This window comes from Amblyomma americanum, chromosome 1 (genome assembly GCF_052857255.1).
Source record: "Amblyomma americanum isolate KBUSLIRL-KWMA chromosome 1, ASM5285725v1, whole genome shotgun sequence".
Taxonomy (NCBI): domain Eukaryota; kingdom Metazoa; phylum Arthropoda; class Arachnida; order Ixodida; family Ixodidae; genus Amblyomma; species Amblyomma americanum.
The window spans coordinates 288,576,644-288,599,411 of record NC_135497.1 but is presented as its reverse complement, the minus strand read 5'-3'; the positions used below and the strand labels follow the sequence as shown (position 1 = coordinate 288,599,411).

Here is a 22,768-nt window from a genome sequence, read left to right as displayed (position 1 = left end):
GCTTTGGGACGTTAAACCCTCATAAACCTTAAACCTTATCCATGCGGCATTATATTTAGGCGTAAGCAGCAGTTGCTGCTAGTTGCTTTCCATTATAGTAGCGCGCCAGTCGCCTTGAAGTTTAATATGGGACTCGGGACTCCCACCTTTCAAGAAAGCTAGCAAACCGATTGAAATGGAGGCGCTACTAAGGATACAAAGCACAAAGGAACAGGGCTCACATTGTAAGTGCAAATTTGCAAAAGTTTATTACTCTTTGATGACACATTTTTATACAGATGGCCGGATGTCATGACCACAAGCAACGTTATCCATGCAATCCAGCAGTTTCACCTTGCCTATTTCTTCGCGGCTTTAGTGTGACCGTTTCAGTATCGCTTTTACTGAGTGCGATTGACGGATACCCAATCCACGTTCTTTCATCGGCAGTTGCAATCAAAAATGCGTAAACAATTTTTCTTCGAATTCTCTTTCATGACCTACTACCTCTGCTCTTTCAAACAGCGGTTCACATCTTCCTTTGCAGCGGTTACAATGCGACGCTAGATTTCCGGGATGGGTAATCTGTTCATTTGTGTTTTGTATCCCTAGTAGCGCGTACATTTCAATACGATGAATCAAATTGCCGGCGTGTTAGCCAGCTTGCAAGCAACCACTTTCACAGAGCAAAGCGCATGCAGACAGTTTTTTCAGGAGAGGTATACAGGAGCCGCAATGAGAGAAGAGGTGATGCATTTTTCCAACGCGTCCACACTATATAATATAATGGGCATGCGAGGGATATGCGAGCGTTACGAAAGAGCAGAATTCGCAATCTCATGAGGATTGTATGTAACACCGTTTTATGCGTACTGCATGCCCAAACACGCGCGCACTGGCTTTACGGCATGCGATTTTCAGCTCACGTTGTCAACACGCGATCAGCTTTTTGCTTGATATTTTTAATTAGTTTGTTTTTCACTTATCTCTTGATCATTCATGGTATGAATTAAATTAACACTGAAATGAAATAAACAAAAAGTAAATAAATATAAAAGTACATATTGAAGTTCAGGAAAGTGTGTTATTCTGTGTCTATTATTGAGGAAGGGGGACGCATCTGTGGTTTTTGGTGCAACACTATTCCTTGTAAAAGTGCTGTGAAGGGCCAAATTTTTACGTTTTTTCCGAATCGGGCGGACAAAAAAATGTCGCGCAAATGTTTTTAAAAAATGATAACATTGCTAATTTAACTATGCATATTTTTTATTGAGCGTTAATGACTCTCTGGCAGGAGTATGGTGACGTGCAATAATTAACATGCAAAAACATCCAGGTATAGGGTTGCAATAATTTTTCTAGCGGGAGGAAATAACATCTACTTCTAAGGCATTGCAAACATAAACACTAATGTTGGAAGGAAGAAACTGTACTTGAACAAGATAGTACGGGCATGAAAATAAATACATTATTTTTCTTTGTAGATGAAGGCGTGGCGCGTGTGGACGTTACTGATATGCTCGCATATAGGTAGGAGCTTTTTTTTTCTTTCACTATCACGCTTTCCAAAATTGGGGGTCGACCGACGCGAGGCGAGATGCAAGGCGAGATGCAAGATGCGAGATGCGAGACCAAGGCAAGATGCAAACAAAGTTTGAAGATCAGAAATAAAAATCACGCGTTCTGGCTACCTTCGCCTCTTATGTTTCGCCTTCGTCGTGTGGGAAATCTGGCACGACTGCAGCAGACAGCCGATGAGTCAGTAAAGGCGCCGACGCGGGGTCAACTACGGGCATTGACGCGCTGGCGACGGCGACATCCGACGGCATCCTTTCCCTTGTCTGCGGGAAGAAAAGAGGACCGGCTCCACGCCTCGGCAGGCGAATTTCAGCGAATGGCTTAGAAGCGGACGGCGCCTTAGAGAACAAACGACCTCCCCTATCCTTTCTTCCTATCGCTCCCCTCTATACTTCTCCTCGCTATCCTCTCCCTTTCCCTTTCACATCCGCCGGCTGCCGCTCGGGCGCTTAATTTTTAGGTAGCAATTGCCGCGGCGGGCAACGTTCTTTTCGTTCCGTTTTATTTTAAATAAACCACCGCTACTAATTTCCTTGACGGAGAACGCCGACGGCGGACGAGGCAAGCCATGTTTTCCCACGCTACCTGCGGATGACAGAGGACGATCTCGGAAGTGTTGATCTTCCAAGAAGTGGAGTTCAATTGTCGCTTCTGCGGGCGCGTTCCAATACCTCTACGTAGACGGCTACTTCGACGTCTAACCGGACAGTCGCCATCTTTGGACGCGTTCCGTTTCTCACGAAGCAGTCCAAGATGATTGCTCCGCCGAAGTCAACATTGATGCAGGCTAACTTCCTGTCTAAAGCTGACGGAGCTGACGTACACGGAGCGAGTCGTACTCTTTGCGGGCGTCGTACTGTAGCCGGGTATGGATAGGCACCGTCCTTCAAGTGTGGATCATTCCTTTAAGTTAATTGGCACGCAAACTAGTGGCTAATTAAGCAGTCTTCGTGGATCTGCGATTCCTAGCAGTGATTCACGCAGGAGAGTATCGTGCGGTTGAGAGATTTGCTACAGGAGCGGACGCTGTAGGTCTGTTTACATGGTCTGTTTATAATTTGACGATGCCGGCTCTTAGCGCTTCATTTTATGAATAAAAACTCGTCGCTGTCGTTGGGTTCTTCGTCGGCGTTAAGACGGCTGACGTAATGGTTTACAAATATGTATTTCTGTTGCTATATTAGCTGCATCAACTCTTTCGTGCGCATTCTTTGTTACCTCTATAGTCTGAAAACAAACACACCGGCATGTTGCGAATTGATTTTAGTCTGTGCAGGATTAAAGCTCGCTGCTGTATTTATGTTTTTAGCCGCCGCCGAGTACCACGTACGGCAGACAGCTTAATGGCACGCATGCGTTTTTCCGTTGCGTTATCACCTTTCGCGCATATTAATTTTGTGTTTACAGTCTTTCGTTTTCTTTTTTATGTTTACAGGGTCATCTGGACGAGGACGTTCGAGCAGCACTATCCTCTTGAGGACAACAACAACAATAGCGTCAGTAATATAAAAATATTGGCGTCGCCTTCGTAGAACGGACACTTTCCGTCCCTGCTACAAGTAGACTGACCGATAGGCGCCGCCACAAGTCTGATTTAAGCGTAAAATTATTGTAGCAAAATATGTGCGAACTGTTGAAAACGCGTTTTTAATGATCGTCATTGCGTAGTTTTTCAATTTCAGAAAGCGCGAGGCTATTCTCAGCAGCTTTTGAACGATCCGTCCACTAATTCCACACAGAAAACTAAGCAACAGCAAGCTGGTTTCGATGTCGCTGAAAGCGTGCCGTATACATTAGGAAAACAGCGAGAGCTCGTCGCTGTCGTCGTCGAGAGCTCCTCACCGACATATTTTTTTTTGCGCTAATAGCAGTTACGGGGTCAGCCTAAAGGACGTATTGAACAGTGTACTAGTACTAATTTAGAAAAAAATGTAAAAAAATCAGCACGCAGTTTTTAATTTACAACTATAGAAAACGGAAGTACGACTGACTTCTCCCACGTGGATAGGAACACTTCTAGAAGGGAATGCGCTATTTGCTGGTCCAAAGCGTAGCTCCAACAGTGCAGTACTGTAGTTTCATCAGTGCGAAAAAATGAATTTTGGGGGGGGGGGGGGGTGTAAGGGTTCCTATATACGCGCCGACCATTTTCTAAAACTGCGTGATACCTTTAGACATGCCAGTGGCGTTTCGCAATGCCCCACAGAAAACAAAATGGCGATTGCCTTATGGCTTATGCCTACTCACTCCTTTTGCGTGCTAGAGGTGAGTTTACAAAAAAAAAAACAGATGTTCATTATTCAAGATACTTCCAAAAATCTCCTCTTCTATAAGGAATAGCCAGCAATTCCGTCTATTTACCTGCAGTGTTACCTCGCACGAAAGTGGCTCTCCAGATTTAAGCTGTGCACAGCCTACGACGTTCGCTTCCGAGCCATGTGTGACTCTTTAGTAGCATTCCTGGAATCTTCGGAGGGGCAACGGCAACTGCTCTTGCCATTGCGCTCGTGCACGAATGTTGCTGTGTACACCCTGTTTTCGAGTTGGGAAATCGCATTTGATGTCTGGCGTTCGTCACTTTCATATCGTTTCTTGTCATATTTGAAGGTTAGAAAAAATGTCCATAAAAATGCGTTTGAAAAAAAGCCAGTACCTGACAGGCACAAAACGATTTTCATATACCTGTAAGTGCTTTGGCATGCATCATGAAAAGTGCTCAGACCGAACACATACGACAAAAAGCGAGCAACCACCCTACACGAGGGCCAGCTTTCAAGTAAACGTGTTTTGGACGCTTCAGCTGAAGCCTAGATATGGTCCCATGCCCACAATCCCGCGGCACTTGCATAAATTAAAACAAATAATACGGTTATCAGGAAAAACAAAGTGCGTGAGGGCCGCGCGTGGACAATTAGTACCATGAAAAAGCGCATGCTGCGGGAAATGTAAATTTGATGCTAACTGTAAATTGGAGAACAAACAGGAAAAAAATATGTTTGTGTTTGTCGATGGCTACTTTCGACTGGGCGGTTAATTTTTTTTTACCTTATGTGCATGCCGTACTTATGCTTAAACTAAGATATCTAACTTTTCGCGCAGCTTAACAGTGGCGGCAAACAAAAGTAGGGTATATTATTTATATTTATCATCTTCAGATATTAAGAAGTTCAAAGAAGCACATAAAGAAAACAAATGAGCTTAAGGAAAACGAAATGGTATGCGGTGATGTGCTGGTTTTTCCTTCTTGCTTTCTTTTGAATTTTTTTTTCATTTATCGCATCACTTGCTGCCAATGTTCAGCAAATGGTTCTTGTTTGTGCTATTCTATCGTCTCGTGTCCCGTTCTTGTTGCGCTGTGAGCAAAAATGCTGACAATGTGCTTAAAGAAGTTCGCACACATTCGGTGAAAGAACATTCAACGTCGTAGCTGTCATTTAAACACACAACAGCATTGCAGCAAGGCGTCGATCGTTTATGGTTCATGGGGGTTTAACGTCCCAGAGCGATTAGAGCTATGACGGACGCAGTAACGAAGGGCTCTAAAAATTTCGACCACCTGGGGTTCTTAACGTGCATTGACATCGCACAGCACGCGGGCCTCACCCGGCCGCGGAGGTCGAAATGCGATGGAGGCGAAATTCTAGACGCCCGTGTATTGTGCGATGTCAGTGCACGTTAAATAACCGCAGGCGGTCGAGATTTCCGGAGACCTTCACTACAGCGTCCCTCATAGCCTTAGTAGCTTTGGGACGTTACACCCCACAAACCAAGCCTAAACCAAACCAGTACACGGGCCGCTAGAATTTCGCCACTATCAAAATTCGACCGCCACAGCCGGGATCGAACCCGTGTCTTCCGGGTCAGCTGCCGAGCGCCATAACCACTGAGCCACCGCGACGGTGCGCGTCGATCGTTGCGTTTCTAAGTTGTGTATACGCTGATGTCCGTAACGCCTCAGGTCAGTGTTTTAGTTCTGGCGCCTCTTTTTTTATTGGCAGTTTTCAAACACCTTGAACAGAAACGGAAGCGCTGCTGTTCGCGGCCAATTTTACGACTACCTAAGAAGAATATGCACGGCCTAGTACAACTACCAAGTCTAGAGCCATCCCACCGGCATAATTTTGTCCAGCTTTTTTTGCTGTCTCTGCCAAAGCAAAACATAGTATATCATCAATTCGTTATTTGTGTTATTTTTTTTTACTGGATCTTCCCAGTCTTTAGGCTCGAATGGGCAAGCCTGTGCAACGAAATCCCTACACTCATTTCTGTATGCAACTCCATTGCAGTAGACTCCCGCTAGTGCATGTTAGATCAGATGTGTGTTTGTTAGGTAAACGTTTCTTGTGGTTTCTAAGCAAAATGGTCAAATTTCCTCAAATGGACGTCGTAATAGCATCGGCTTCCCAGCGACAAAAAAGTAGCTTTGTTGAATTGCTGCTAAATTGACGTTTCCAGATAATTCGCTTCGAAGTGAAAAAATAACTTCAGTGTAACATTACACACAACAAACGCAGGTAAGTGGGGTAGCCCATTTCGCAAAGTAAAGAAGCCACCGGCCAGCCATAGATAACCATTGTGCAGCGTCCTGGTAAACACCCAGCCGCCTGAAAATGTCGGCTCGGGCAATCCTGCAACCATTACAAGCATCGAATACTGCATATTTTCAGTGCATGAAGACCCTGCACCTTGCTCCAAACAAATTTGCTGACGATTCAATTGCCGACAGCGAGAGTTTTAAAGAACAAGAACTCGTTGTACACCCAGAGCCCTACGTCAGCTGTATTCGCCAGAATTCAGCGCCATGATGGTGAACCCGCAGAATGGATGCTTCCAGCACAACTTCTTCAGCGTTGTCACCCACCAAATATTTCATATCGCAGGTATTACCCTACCCTGTTCCTAGTTGAGTCTGTCATACGAGCAATGAATAACTCGAAAGGTCATTGCCGTATGTGTTGTGATTTGCCGTTTGCGGGTATGGCTATGATAGTTCAGCCGCAGCTCTGCACCGTACGCCGCTGCGCTGTTCTGTCGTCGTGCTGTTTTTTCCCTGCGCTCTTCTGTCGTCGTGCTGTTTTGTCGCTGTGGTGTTCTGTCGCTGTGCCGTTTTGCCCGGCGTTCCGTTTTGCGTGTGCTGTTTTTCCCTGCGCTCTTTTTTCCCTGCGCTATTTGTCGCTGCGCTGTTTTTTGTGCGCTGTTTTGTCGCATGCTGTTCTGTCGTGTGCTGTTCTTTCGTGGCGCCCTTAACCACGCTGTAAGCGAAGGGATAAAGTAGGGAGTGAAAGAAAGGAAGTAAGAGGTGCAGTAGTAGAGGGCTTGGAATAATTACCACCAACTGGGGATCTTTAACGTACACTGACATCGCGCCCTAACCACTGAGCCAACGTGGCGTGTTCCCTGCCTGGGTTCAGAACCCACTTCGGGAGTTTTATTTAGGAGTTAATTCTTTTTTCTGATTAGGTCACGTGGTTTTTCCAAACCTCTGGGGGTGGACAACAACGCCTAATTTTCCGCCTTCTGAGCTGTTATCTTTTCACATTAAAAGAAAATATGCCGCCTTCTACTTAACGAGCGGCGCTTTAACGTTGATCCTGTTACCCAGACTGCTTGCACACAGCATGTGTTCCCTGCACTTATACAGAATTATGGTGATAGCTTGCTCAGCGTATAAATTATTGAATAATACCATTGAAACGTGTGTCCATATTCGGGATGCGCTTGTATAGGAATTGTACCTGCATTCATGTAACTTTCCGTCGCTCCAGTTAACTGCTTTTTCAGCGCGTGGGTGTGTGTGCGTGTAGGGGGGGGGGGAGAATTCGAGAATGTAACATGCAAACAGATCCCCCGGATATTTTTTTTACATCACATTACTCCACATGAACATGCCCAGATATCCAGAATCGCAAGCTCGAGACAACACAGGACTAAAACTTTGATGCGCGCGTGGTTTTCTTTCGCCGGCCTTGAGGAAACGCGCGCGCCTATTTTTATCCGACAATAGTTCATTTCCCCATAAAAAAAAAGACATGCTATGCTTGATGAGTCGTGCATCTTCAAGACAGTCACGTTTCGATGCCCGCCCCCCAAGTCACCCCGTGCTCGTCGGCCATCGCGGCCTCGTCAACGGCTGCGTGCGCAAGCACTCAAATCGGAAAATATCGGGCTTTCCGCGCACCTATTGGCTCGCGTCAGCCGCCGCCTCATCCGTCGTCGGACGACGCCGTGCGTCAAATATCTGGTAGGTCTATATTGGTCGCGGCGCTCACCGTCGGGCGAAAATTGCCGGCCTCACGCCGTAAAATCGCTTCATGCATCCTGGCATTAAACGCTGTGGCTGACCGGGGTTAAATTACTAGATTACGATACTAGGTGACATGGCCAAGCACTGCTCGCCTTCACATGTCCGAGTTGGGAGATACACCAGCGGGTGGCAGTTGGTTACACGGCCGATTGCTCATTTCTCGCCGGGGTGTGTTACGTCATGAGGCCATGCGAAATAGCCTGGAATTTCGAAAACAAAATATCAAGCATGTCCGAAAAATCAAGCATATCCAAAAAATCAAGCGCCGAATTTTCGGTCGGAGGCTGTATCTCATATGCCACTTCGCGCCAAGGCCAGCGCGCATATACACCCGGCTTTAACCGTACAAACGACGCTAGCCATCCCAACGGCCACGCAGCGCCATTGGTCAGGCGAGGAGACAAGTTTCCAGAAAGCTCGAGACACTTCTGTCCGATCCGCCACCGCACGCGAGCGACCGAAGTGGAGAGGACAGATGAGTGATGTGTCTAATTTTTAAATTTGCGCCCATTTTTGCGACATCCACGAGGTCGTCGCCATCGCCTAGTGACACCCTTATGCGCAGCGCTGCGTACTAGCAGACACTGAGCATCAGCATATTCGATTCGCTGTTTAGAAATTTGTAATGTTCGCACGCCCTTACAAAATTTGCAGTTTGTGGGTTTCATTTCGTGAACTTTCTAGCAGAATGAAAACGGCCGCTGTCAAACAACGCACGCGGGCCACAAGTTCGCATAGCTATCGAAAATGACAAGAACAATGGCGTCCGTTCGCATTCTTTGCCGGCGTATTCTTAGCCAGCCGTGTGCATCGTGGCACGACTTAGTGACGCGCCGGGTGTTGCACCACGTCGTTTTCTGACCCACCATCGCGCAGCGCTGCCTCTCAGCGAAAGATATCTCGCACCAAGGCTTCGTACAAGGTGTGTAGCATTACCAAGCATACGTTTTTGCCACGTGCTGACAGTCGATATTGTAGGACAGAAGAAGGACAGAAAAATAAGTTGATGTGTCTCATGCGCGGTGCTGCAACTAGTGAGCGCTGCCTGCTAACTCCGCAGTGTCTGGCCGCGACTTCAGATGAACAAGACCTTTTGCAATTTCCAGACATTGCAAAGTTTCAAATAGTGAAAGAGTGGCGCGAATCGAATTCAACTGCAAGTACTACCAAAGAACTATTCCCAATTTTGTACATTGCAAAACCGTTAACCCAGGAGTGCTTCCATCACAGGTACTGGTATAAATTTTTTTCTTTCATGATTATCCTTCTTCCGAAAAATGATTCAAGACTATCTCGTGACCGCTAGATCACCATCTGATAAAATACTTTCAGTGTGGGCCAGAGCATGGGCTTCTGCAGGCTTTACTGCGGCATCAAGGCACTGTCCAAAAGCAAAAAGAAATTAAAAACACTGGTTCTAAAACAACTGCAATTCGAGCCCTACGCAGAGTCAGGTAAGATGCATGCACATATTAAAATAGGCATGAGTCCCTTTCTTAGTATCAATAAAGAGAAGGTCACTGACAAGAAAAGCTCTTCAACCATTGCTGATTTATTTCTCACACATCTCCTGGATAGCCTTGCACACGTTTTTCACTGATTCCCTGCTGCTTGCATCACAGGCCAGCGTCACCACCTGAACAGACACGGGTGCAGTACGTTACGAGTAGACTGGCAATCCAAACGATAACAATTTTCCAAAACAACCAGAAAGACAACAATGAAAAAGCTGAGTAACATCACATTAACAAGGAGATAAAACCATGGGTGGACAAACTTTCAAGGGACATTTACTACTCGTAACGCCAAGAGCTATGAGTGTTGCATGAATGCTACGGACAGAGAAGACTGGTGTAATGCATCTGGGTCTTTGTGCTCGCAACCTTTCATCTCTGTTGCCAATGCACACACTGCTAACGTTGGTGGTCTTGCGCTTCCGGTGACAACTCCGTTCCCGCCGCAGAAAACTGTCTAAAGGGCCAAGTATCTTCATGAAATCGTAGCAGCTGCACTGAAGGGTGTTACTGCTAAAATGGTTCAGCTCATGACGCAACTTGGCATGCACCTCATCTGCATGCTCCTCTCGCCACCCATCATAATCTTTTCAGTCCTTCCCACTTTCTTCCCCTCCTCTGCATTGTCTAAATCGTATTCCTTCACGGGCGACGCCACGATCTCGTGTAATAGAGACACTGGCAGCTCTCACTGCAAAATGAACGGCTATGCTTGTTTCTCCTTTAAGAACCAAATGCAGTTTAGGTCGTCAGCCTCTATGTTTGGGGCCGCGAAGCTATGCAAAAGCAGAGCACCTTAAACAGCAGTGCGAGGCACGACACGCACTCTATTCATTCCTCCTTCCTTCAACAGTCCTTCAACAGTGAAAAAAAAAAGCAAAAAAGAAAACACAAGCACCAAATGAATGTTTAATTCGTGGGTATTGAGGTCTTTACAGAAATAACTAAGCACAAGCAAACTATGAAATCTGCAAGCACTTGGAAGAATATCTACATGCAGTAGTGTTCAATGTGTGTCAAGTTGTCGATGCTCTTTTTACAACGTCAGAACCATGGTAATGACTTTAACACGCGTAGAAGCATCATTGAGTGCATGTAAACATCAGCATATACGTGGCAGTCTACCAGGTTCAAAATTTGAAAGACAAAGGGGCAAAATGAAGTGTATAGTGCATGTTGCGAGGCGTTGTTTGCCTGCTGCTTACTTGAAGAGTGACATCACATTCATCTTATTTAGTACAAATGACAAGGCAACAGAGAAAGAAGACGAACACAAAGCACCGTTCTGTTCTCCTGTGTCTTCCGCTCTCTTGTTGCTTATGCTAAATGAGATGGATGATGTCTTGGGCTATTTGATATTTTCACATCACTCTTTTAAGATCGACTTTGCCGTTAAAGACATCTCGCCTCAAAAACCTGCAGCAAAAAAAAATTTTTAATACACTGACAAAAGAAGCCAATTTGCGGCCCAGTGGCCTAGAGCCAGTTGCTTTCTTTTATTTTTGTCTTCCCTGAGCCTCTTGTCATTCCAAGTAAGCACAGCAGCAATCATCTAAAGATAATTATTTACAAGGTCCGCAGGTCGCCGCGATGATTCGCAGCAGACCTTCTGAAAGACTGACTGTTTTCTAGGGTCCCTCTGTACTTTAATGAACAATGCAGGCTGCTTTCAGGTGGCAGCAGAATCAGTACAATACTTTGAATGCCACATTAACCAATCTGTTACCTATATACATATATACATATGTAGAAGGATGCGTACATCCTCCCAATTTTTTACCTATATACATATGTAGAATGAAGCGTACATCCACACACAGCCTTCCATGCTTGAGCAACAGCCTAACGCAACAGCTACCCACCTCTGCATTGTCGATGTGCACGTGGACGGGAGTTTCCACTGGCTGGCTTTTCACAGGGCTGCCAGCCAGCGAAACAAGAGTTTCGCCCGGCCGTGCATTACGTACGGCTTGCCGTTTCATCCTGGACTCGTGCAAAGAGAAAACGGCCCCAGTCACAAACAAAGTGGGAAAAAATGTTTTGGACTGTACCATATCGCACAAGATGTTGCATTTTTAAATCAACACTGCAGTAAACAATTTCTGAACGCAGTGGTGCTATTACAAAACCATGATTTTGAGCCAATTTCGAAGCATCCAAAAACGCACTTGGAGCACTTTCGAGTGGCTAAGCCCAGTTTGTAGACATTGCTTGCCCATCAAGCAACCAATTTTGAAATCCAGCTATGCTGTAAAAAAAAAAAACGAATCCTGGTAAACATCTAAATGTCCCAAGAAAATTTGGCTGCGGTAGCCTGGACAGACCATTTTCAAAGTGCTTGACTGGATGCGGATCTCCTCTCGTTCACTCACTCCATAGCAAGACCTTAGGATCTGCCATATCTAATATCACCGACCGAAAATAGGGGCGGTCAAACTATGACAATTTCAGCCGGCAGGGTACCTGCAAATACAGTTATCTTTGTCGTCCTACATCAATGTCAACAGCTCATTAATTGTCCATGGACGCATAAAAGTAAATTCTTCAGGGCAAAGCATGCAATTCCCCCCGCAGTGCATAGATGACAATGGCTGCAACAGTGTGCAGGGAGCCACACCACATTTCCTTGGGAGAAAATACAACCGACACTCTACTTAAGTTAAGCAATGTCTTTGCATTTATACCAGCTCCACATTCCCTTATATATCCCGCGCGATATTTCTGAAACAAGCGCAGACAAATGCGACCGCCCGCTTGGGAAACACTGACAGCAGGGATTGCCAAGGTGCTTCTGGCTTAGAGTATTCCTCCAAAGCAAACAATAGTTATTTTGATCTGTTCAAATGATTTGTACTAGTAGCGTTTAAATCCCTCATTAAGTCTGGCATCGTGTTGTCCCAAAGCATTCAGAGGCTTTGAGCCTTCCCGGCAGCAAAAAAGTATGGCGATAGTTGCAGTGCCCACAATACAGTTACTAGTTTTTTTCTTGACAAAGCAACTACCTTGCCTGCATTACGCAGCAATACAAGAATTCATAAAGGGAGGGTGTAAATGGCCAAAATCTGATAAACGAAAGTCCTCTTGTCTTCCAACTTTTTGGCCTACCGAACTTTTTGTACTTCAATGGGGTTTGTGCAATAACCAGTAGCCTACTAGCAAGCTAATAATGAACTGGCAGGAGGGTGCTTGCTTTTTTTTTAATGCAGCCTACACGGCCATCGTCCTAATAATGACTTAGCAAGTAAGAATGACTGAAGAAGAAAACCAAATCAGAAAAGGCTTATGACCACAAGAAATGGAGCACTAATTCACTCAAGGTAAATTTGTTTTGAGGGAATGAAAGGTGCAGTAACTGTCACTTCTCGGTGTACACTTCAACCGAGTCGGAAAGGATGGAGGAGGGAGTGAAAGAAAGAAGAGAGAAAGACAGGAGAGAGGAAGAGGTGTGGTCATAGAGGGCTCCGGATCAGCTTCGAACCTCCTAGAAACTAATTCATTTAGGCGCTTTGTACAATATTGTGCACAAAATGAACTCTCAGCTTGTTCTTTTGGGAGTGTACTACACCTAGCAGCGAGCTCACGGTTTGCACCGACTTTTGCATCCTTTATGTCGCAAATAAGACTACATTTTATGCTGTCTAGCGAACTGAATAAATAAAAATTCATGGGGACATTTTGTTGACCTAGCCCGCCGCGGTGGCTCAGTGGTTATGGTGCTCGGCTGCTGACCCGAAAGACGGGGGTTCCATCCCAGCCGTGCCGCTCGAATTTCGGTAGAGGCAGAACTCTAGAGGCCCGTGTACATGTGCGATGTCAGTGCACGTTAAAGATCCCCAGGAGGTCGAAATTTCCGGAGCCCTTCTCTACGGCGTCCTTCATAACCTGAGTCGCTTTGGGACGTTAAACCCCCATAAACCATAAACCAAACCAAACTTTGTTGATCTAAAGGGCGGTGAGGCGAAAGCCTTTAGCGCGGCGTTGCTGCTTGTGTTGCTAATCTGTGAAGATGTTGATTAAAGATTGCAAAGAGTGTTTATGCGGCATCCTTCTATATCAGCGTTCAGGAGGCGTCTGGCAAGATTTCCTGGGAGCGCTCCTCTCAAACGATAGTGGCGCCACTCAGTGACGTCACACGCTCATAAGCCACACGGCTTTATCATTTCTCTTGCGATGCCACCAGACTTATCTCGATTGATCGCGACTTTCCGGAGCCCTTCTCTACGGCGTCCTTCATAACCTGAGTCGCTTTGGGATGTTGAACCCCCATAAACAATAAACCAAACCAAACTTTGTTGACCTAAAGGGCGGTGAGGCGAAAGCCTTTAGCGCGGCGTTGCTGCTTGTGTCGCTAATCTGTGAAGATGTTGATTAAAGATTGCAAAGAGTGTTTAGGCGGCATCCTTCCATATCAGCGTTCAGGACGCGTCTGGCAAGATTTCCTGGGAGCGCTCCTCTCAAACGATAGTGGCGCCACTCAGTGACGTCACACGCTCATAAGCCACACGGCTTTATCATTTCCCTTGCGATGCCACCAGACTTATCTCGATTGATCGCGACTGCGCGCAATTGCTTCCATATTGGAGGACGCTTAAGTTCGTCTTTAAGATTGGGAAGCGACAGCGCGTTGCAGCGTTGCCGACGAGTCCACAGAACGCGATTGCCCGTTCGGCGCGATGTCTTGCCCTTTCGACAATTTAAGAAAATAAAATGACGCCTGTCTCACATATGTCGGTGTACACCCGAACCGCGCCGTACGGGAAGGAACATGAAATGAAAATTGGTTTTAAGAAGAGGAAATGATGCCTGTACCACATATCTCAGTGAACACCAAAACCGCTTTTGATTGACAGCTATAGTGTGACACCCTTCTGCGAACACCTCTACTGGCAAGTGATGAGCCTATAAAGGCTTTCGCCTTAATATTTCACAAAATGGTGAAGTGGGGAAGCTGATGAGAATGAATACAGGCCTTTAAGGCCAAAGGGCATCTGTGGCCAAAGAGCGCCATGGCACAAGGTGATTTCGACTATTCAAGGTGGAATTAAAGACCCATTTTCCAAGCATTTGACCCCAGATAAGCCGAGCACAAGGCCAAGGTAGAGCTTGTACTGTATGTATCACCGGTTGGCGTACCGCGGCACTGGGGATCGAACCCCACACCTCCCGCATGCAAGGCGGATGCTCAACCACTCGGCCACCACTGCGGTCCCGAAGTGGGGAAGCACATTATCCATCATTTTCACGCCGACAGATTTTGCCGCCCGTAATAACACCATTCCCCTCCCCCAATTTCACGCATAATGTGAATCTTTGGAACAGTAAATGATTGTATAATCCTTTAGCTGTATACCTGACATGTGCTGAAATTTCTGTGTTACTATTAATTATGGCACATTGTAGGAAAATTTGCACATTCCTGCATAAAATTACCCGCACGTATTTTGCACTAGAAAGCTTACAAAACTACCTTTCTTGAGTCCTGAATATAACTTTTAGATGGCAAAATATTTGATTTTGACGGAAAACAAAAATCATGCCTGAAAGGGGTAATGTGCACCGACATCGCACAGTACACGGCTGACTTTTGAGTTCCGTCTCCAGGCATCTTAATCCTGCGTTCAGGGAGAGGAAAAAGGGAAGTGACAGCTTAGTTTTGGCAAAATAAGCAGAGCATTATACTCACCTGATTGCGGTCTTCGGCACACGGGCAAGCTTGTCATTGCGGCCTGCCAAGGCTACAGCCTTGCCACGGCTGGCCACGGCTTTAACCGTGCTGGCCACGGTTACAGCCGCCTTCTCCGAGGCCCGCTTATTCTCGCCTCCTGCCATTGAGCCATGCTGGCTCATTTCCTGCAGAGCACATCAAGAGGGTCAAACGGTGAAGCGCATGCCAGCTGAGCCGGATAACTCATCCTGATAAACAGCGCATGAACAATGAGGGCACACAGCACCAAGTGAAGGACAAGCACTGTACTCTCAATTATAGTGTGAATGGAAAACAAATAGTTACGTAAATTTGGTCACGCATGTCACGCGCAAAAATGAAAGCGAAACTGGAGACACAAGGTCGAATATGGGAAGCTTTCAAGAAAAGGGCATTCCACGTGGAGTGGCAAAGATGGCTAACACACACATTTGAATTTCTCAACAAGTTACACTTCATGGCGCTCACGGGCGTCCACTGATACTGACAATGAAACCGGACGATAGTGCAACAAATATGGATGCCAACTTTTATTATCCGAGCCCTCATAGGAAGAATGCAGCGGCAAAAAGCGGTATCATGCTATCCAGTCACTATCCGTGATTACAGTTACGCACACTTTGACGCAATTAACAACGAATTATGTTCCTTCCTCAACTTTTTTTAGGACTTCGACGCCCGTACACGTAGAGTTGAAACGAATTGCGCAATGTTAATAGAAAAAGTTCTTGCCCAACTAACAAGTACCTTTCTATTCGCTCTGTACCAAACAAACCACACGATCCTTGGTATAATGCTCCCTTAAGGCGCCTATTAAACAAAAAGAGGCGTTTCTACAACCCAGCCAAGATGTTTTCAAATGAGGCCCGTTGGGACGCTTAAAAATCGGTGCACAGCGAGCATGTGTCGGAGCTAAAGAACGTGAGGGAGAAATTTTACGCCATACGCTTCCATCAATGTTAACAAATGACACAAAGAAATTCTGGCGCGCGATTATCCAAAAAGATGATGCTACCATAGCCCCTGTGAACAACTCAGGAAATCATATGCCGTGCGATCAGATCGCGTCCGTTGTTAACGAAGTGTTTACCCGAAACTTTTCAGTAGCTTCAATGTTTCGCTCCCCACGGCACCCTGTTACGACTACAATGAAATATTCCCCCTTAGAATTGAGCCCAGTGGTGCCGAAGCTCTAATCAAATTACTCCGACTCATCTCAGCTCATGATTGTGACCAAATTACGGTGAAGTTTTTGCGAGGTACCCTTGTATATTCACTGGAAAGTCGGAATAGTGATTCCACTCTTTAAATCTGACAACAAGCATTCTCCCTTTAATTACCGACCTATTTCAGTAACCAACGTCCCGTGCAAAATACTAGAACATATCCTTCACTCGTGTCTCGCTGACTTCCTCGAGTCAAATTTTTTTTCTTTCACAAGCTCGCAGCATGGTTTTCTGAACACGTATTCTTGCGAGACTCAACTTGCTTTGGTCACCCATAAGCTAAACATCATTTTTTAGCCGCTCAACGGCAGATTGTTTTTTCTTGACTATTCCAAAGCTTTCGATAAAATGCGTCATAAATTGTTAATTTATTAACTACGTCTCATGAACATGGACCCCAAACTTCTAAGTTGGATTGAATGCTTTCTGAGTGACGGTTCACAATACGTGTCAACTAGTAATCTAGGCTCTCATTCAAGCCCTATTTATTCCGGCGTTCCAGAAGGCACAGTCCTTCGTCCTCTTTTTTTTTCAAACTTATATTTACGATTTGCCTTCTTCTGTTTGCTTTCATATGCATTTATTTGCCGATGATTGTGTTGTTTTCTGGTAAATTACAAGCAGCGATGAAGTGGCTGTCCTCCAAACTGATCTGAATGCTGCATCTCTTCGTGGTGTCCAACATGGCTAATGGATCTAAACATCAAAAAAGGTATATCCCTTCGCGTGTCTAGAACTTGCAATAATGCCTTTGCTTACTCCTTAAATAATGTCATCTTAAAGTCGGTGCTTTCGTACAAGTACCTTGGTGTACACATTACTTGGTCTCTACATATTACATACATAACTAATAATGCTAATGGCATGCTGGGTTACATCCGTCGTAATTTCTCTAAAGCGCCTTCATCCCTAAAACTGCTATAGTACAAAACGCTAATACGTCGGAAACTATAATACGCTGCACCTATCTGGGACCCCCAACAAGAAAACCTAATATATTCATTAAAAATGGCTCAAAATATTTGCGCCTGCTTTATTTTTTCTAACTATAACAGGACCAACAGCATATATTCAATGATATCATGCCTTAATCTACTATCCTTAGCCTCACGTCAGAAAATGTTTTGTATCTGTCTTTTCCAAAAACTTTTTCATCATCCATACTTGCGCGGTGAATTTATATCTCCTCCACAAAATTTATCATCGCGATTAGATAATCCCTTCAAAGTCGATGTCCCTTTTTGCGGAACTAAGGCTTTCGTTCAGTTGTTTTTACCTCGCACAGCAGAAGAGTCGAATCACCTTCCCGCAACGACAGCAACAAAGATTACCAGCTTTTCAAGAACGCCATAGCTAGGACTGTATAAGCAGGCGCTTCTGTAACCGTTTGTTAACACCAGCTCCGTTCTTTTTTTTTTCCTGTTGTTCTTCTTTGTACGCCTGTACCCGTTCCCGTCTCTCATGTTCATGAGCCTGAGGGTGCACAAATAAGTAAAGAAGCAAAGCAGTAAACTATTGCTCAGGTCACTGAGCTATGCCTAGGCCACGTGGTAAAGTATCAGCCTGATAGCCCTGAACTCTACACGGATCGAAAGCTGTGCACTCTAAACAACGTGGTTCATGTGGCACATGAAGCTCTACCACAGCTTTATGACAAGTGTCATGAGCAGCAATGTGCGGGGCTTCAAATGTCCTTCACCTAATTAAATTGACCTATGACGTGGGAACTTGCAGGCTTAAGAAAAAGTTTGAAAATAAACAGAAGACAGCCCAGTGCCCTAAGGAAAGAAAAATGGCAGGGATATCCCTGAGAGACCGAAAGAAATGTCAAGTAGAGAATAAATTCAAGGAAGTGACATCCTAGGAGAATTTCGGTGGAAGAAATGATTTGGGCAAGCATGCGATGCAGATCACCAATGGCCTGTTTGGTAAATCAAGGGGATTGCAGGGAAAGCAAAACGTGGCCACAGCCAGTAGAAAGACAGGCAGAGATATGGAGGTTTGCTGGGACAAGGTGGTAATAGCTGAGAAAACGAGACCAACACATGGAGGGCACTGGTGAAGTCCTTCGCTCCACAGCGGACAAGTACGACTCCTTTCTTTCACAGTGCCCAATTATATAAAGATGGACACACGGTAGGACCTCTTTGAAATAGGATGATGGAAGGTACCCCCAACCACCCTGAATTTTCTTTACATTTTTTTAAGAGGTCTCAAATATAAAAATATATTCAGAAATTCCAAGCAAATTCTATCGACTTTTGCACTGTCCTAATTTTGAGATACTGACCTTGAAAGATTCGTATCTTAAAGGCGAGGAGTGATGTAACGGCATAACTGTTTTTTTCTACCAACGTCTGCAGCAGGTTCATTTGCATTGCCTTCATTATCACTAAACCCTAGGGCCTCATTGAGAGTGACTGTGCCTACATCAACTAATGTTAAGCAGTTTTTGTTCTCTAGTTTATGGGAGTTTAACGTCCCAAAGCGACTCAGGCTATGAGAGACGCCGTAGTGAAGGGCTTCGGAAATTTCGACCACCTGAGATTCCTTAACGTGTATCGTGCGGTTAAGAGGTGACACCTACGGTTGTTGTGTTGGGTTTTATGGAACATAAGCAACTCAGGCAATCATGCGCCAAACCCAAGGTATAGGAAAATTGTTTTCTGCAGATTTTTAGAAATACGAATTATCGGTAGTGTAGAGGGCCTAAAACATTATTTTGTATTACCTAGTGGTGAAGAAAGAAGGGAACTATATGAATGGCTAATATTAAAAGGTTTAAAGAAGGTCGAGTAACCTCAGCAGGCATCCTTGGCTGGGCGAGGATGCTGAGCCTCCCAACAAGTCAACAGAACCTCAGCCTTCTTCCCAAGATTGATAAGGTGGCCGAAGTATCAAAAAATGAAGTGAAGCACTGAGTAAAAATTTAGTTTGTTGAGGAAACCTGTTTATCTTAAAAACCTAAACACACAGGATATGTCCACCATTGCTTTTTCTCCCAAGAGTAACGTTGGGTATAAAGGAATGTGTTTATTATAAAACTCAATAAAATCATTTTTTCGTAATTGTTTTTTTAATTTCGTGCATGATAGGGGTCAATCACCTATTTCCCAAGCAAGCACTTCATCTGAAAGAAGCCGAGCACCAGGCAGGAGAAAGCTTGTACTAATTGTATCGCCAGTGGGTGCCCGGCGACACTTGGGATCGGACCCCATACCTCCCGCATGTGAGGCGGAAGCTCAAACCACTGCGGTACAGCCAGAGAAAAAAACGAGGAACCTAGAAATCAATAGGACACAGGAGAGTTCTGTGAAAGGAATTGGAAAGTGAGATAATTGGGAGGATTGTAAAAGGCGCGGCTAAGCTCAAGGCTAAGCGCGGGTGCTCGGTTCCGTGGTGACGCACTGCTCACCATCATCCCCTTGCGGGGATGTCCCTGCGGATGCTCAGGAACCGGTGGTGTCGTAACTCGCCAAAATTTTCATGTAGTAGATATGTCTGGGGGGATGCCATTTAGAGGCAAATATGAAACGTTTTATGAGAATCGATAAGACCTTAGTAAAATATTTCCATTCTCATCGGTTCTGCCGTGCAATTGAATACTAGCACTGCGCATTTGATTGCCTGGCATAGCTGTTTGAATCCCCTTGCCGAGAATTACTTCTGCCATCTTTTTGTGATTACATCCGGGATTAGCAACGCATCAAAACTTCTCTTCTGAGTGCGTTACATTTAGGCTAGATTTTGATAAGCGTTTGAGCCAAAAACTCTATTTAAAATGCTACGACAGATTATCAGGCAAGTTGAGCAGCAAGAGTGGAAGTTGAGGTCCTACACCCTTGACAGAATGTGACACACCTAAGCCGGCCGATAGCGACGATTCTCTCAATAAGTCTTAGCGGATCCACAAGAACCCAACCTTCTCCTGAGTAATTGGACAACGCGGTCGCACAGCGGCGCTAAAGACACCAATTGGTCAGGCAGGTGGAAGGCTGACAGCTCCTCTGAAGATTGTATATGCGTCTGCACTACTGTGCATATGGAGGAAACCTGTTTCTCACGTGCGGCCGCGCCTTTCATGCGCTCGTTTCAACACGATCATGTATGTCAGATCAGCGATAACAGCGATAACATCGTTGCTTGATGTCCAACGGCAGCGATGACGTCAGGAGCCAGGAAGGAGCCAGAGCCTACAAAACGAGGAACCAAACGATGCTGGCGTGCAGTGCGGTGGGGCACCGAGAAACGTGCTGACCTTGCTGCTTACTTCTAGGTGAGAGGTCTGTCGGCTGGGATCGGACGTTTTTCTTGGCTCCACTGGACTGCATTCATGTATCGAACCATGCCATCGCGAGATTGCACGAAATGTTCAATGTTGCTTGAGAAAGGTCAAGAGACTATAAAATGTGCTAAACGTAAGAAAGTATACCACACAGATAAATGTGCAGGAATGACTAAAAAGGCCTTCAAAAACATGGCACTTCGCCAAATCGACCACTGGATGTGTTACAGCTGTAAAAAGCAGGAATCAGACGAAGAAACATCTGAAAACAGTGACACAGAAGTGAATGGGGATGGGAAGGGAGGAAAGAAGAGTCAGTTGAGAAGAAAGGAAGAGGTGCCGCAGTGGAGGGCTCCAGAACAGTTTCGACCAAAATGGCGATGGCGTGCTTCCATTGGGGCGAAAGGCGAAGGCACCCGTGTCCTATACCATGTCGGTTCATGTTAACGATCCCCAGGTGATCGAAATTTTTCCACAGTCCTCCACTATGCCACCACTTCCTCTCCTTGTTCTTTCACTCCCACCTTCCTCCCTTCTCCTAAGGTGTTCGGGTGTGCAACGAGATGAGAGGCAATTACTGCTTCATTTTCCTTTCCTCAAAAACCAGTGTTTAATTTTTTTATGCTGAGAAAAATACAAAAGTTGCCGTTTGTAGCGCACTGTGCAGTCGTCAGGCTTTGCTCACATCCGCCGCGCCCATCAAAGGCGCTGCCCATTATTTTATTTTGATACAAACATTTCCTTCCCTAAAATGTAGACCCAGGCCTCGAGAAAGAGGAATATGTGCTCTTCAACACAAAATACCAATGTGCAAATTACAGAGGCGAACAAAATTTCTCGGGTAAATGCTACAATGCAGTTTAAAATCGTAGTGTCGCCATGTCACGATAGCCTCCAAAATAACCAGAGTAATTAGGTACGAAATAACCAGAACATGCCATTTCAAGTAGGTAGAAGTTTAAATTCTTTCACAACATTTTTCAATGAAAACTGCCGTTGACCATGACCAATACTCGTTCAGGCCCTATAATCAATCAGCGAAAAGAGACAGTCACATCAGGTAGACGAAATCAACTTGAGACTGATCTCTTTAAGTTTCATTTGTGTTATGAACCTACATCTGAATTCAATAGGCCCTCTCAGGAGGCTGTGTCTATAGTGTCAATGAAACTTGCTTCTTGGTAACAATAGCGCATTTGTGTGCTGACCTCCTTGTTCTGTTAACGTTTAAATACTGCTCACAGATGGTTACCTGCAATTGTGTGCATTGTTACTGTTGGTCTTGAGGAAATATATTCTGAACGAACCAAGATCTGAACATATGCATAAAAGTATTATAAACTTCCCTAACCATAGACCCTTTTGGTACTTCTAGTTCATTTTTTACTTTGAAAAGACATCACACTAGATCTTTACTTCGAAACATTTAGTTCCGCACAATATGGCTTTCGTAGAGGCCTATCCTCTGAACTGCCCTCCAGGCAGAGAAAGAGTTTATTCTGAAAGGATTTGAAAACAAAAGATGGTTGCTGGTGTACACATTGACTACTTCAAAGCGTTCGACCGCTTAAATCATCAGGCTTTACTAAAAAAGTTAGAAACGTATTGTGATGACCCCCATAATGCGCAGGTCCACACGGGACGGAGAGGCAAAGAGACACCGTATGGCTCAGTTTAAACAAACAGATATATTCAATAATCATACATGATTAAGATTCAGAGGCTGGGGCGTCCGAGCTTACGTGCCGACGACTTCATGGGGGCGATGGAGTGGCTCCGGAGTTGGGCTCGAGCGGTTGCTGGCAGAAGCTGCACGCCGTCGGGCTTCGGCGCTGAAGGCCCTCTTGGCGAACGATGTCGTCCTGAGCGAGAGTCTTCCGTACTGCTTCTCGATTTTTATATCCTCTTCTCCACACTCCCTAGGGTGAGGACGCCCACGCCGGAGGGGAAGGAGGGGGGGCTAGGGCTTTCACTTGGGCGCACAAACATACCACCGCACTTATTGTCTCGCCCCCTTCACGTGTTGAGTCCGAGGGAAAGAATGTTGTCTTCGCGGTAGCGCATAGCGTCGGCTGTGGTACGGCGCGCTCTGGATCGCTGACAGTTCCCTTGTCCTGGAATGTGCCCGGGAGGGCCGCCCCTAAAACCGCCACGCCAATTGGGGAGGATAAAGCCTGT

General features: G+C 45.5%; 1 protein-coding gene across 1 annotated transcript in view; it reads right to left on the bottom strand.

Moving 5' to 3' along the window:
- LOC144118738 (uncharacterized) overlaps nt 1-22,768 on the bottom strand; it is a 71,658-nt gene that overhangs the window by 38,260 nt on the left and 10,630 nt on the right. Inside the window, exons 2-5 of the mRNA XM_077651585.1 lie at nt 15,059-15,225; nt 11,238-11,358; nt 9,425-9,497; nt 7,653-7,687 (exon numbers count right to left, since the gene is read on the bottom strand). Coding sequence (XP_077507711.1) covers nt 7,653-7,687; nt 9,425-9,497; nt 11,238-11,358; nt 15,059-15,222 — 393 coding nt within the window. The 5' untranslated portion in view covers nt 15,223-15,225. The remainder of the gene's footprint in view (nt 1-7,652; nt 7,688-9,424; nt 9,498-11,237; nt 11,359-15,058; nt 15,226-22,768) is intronic.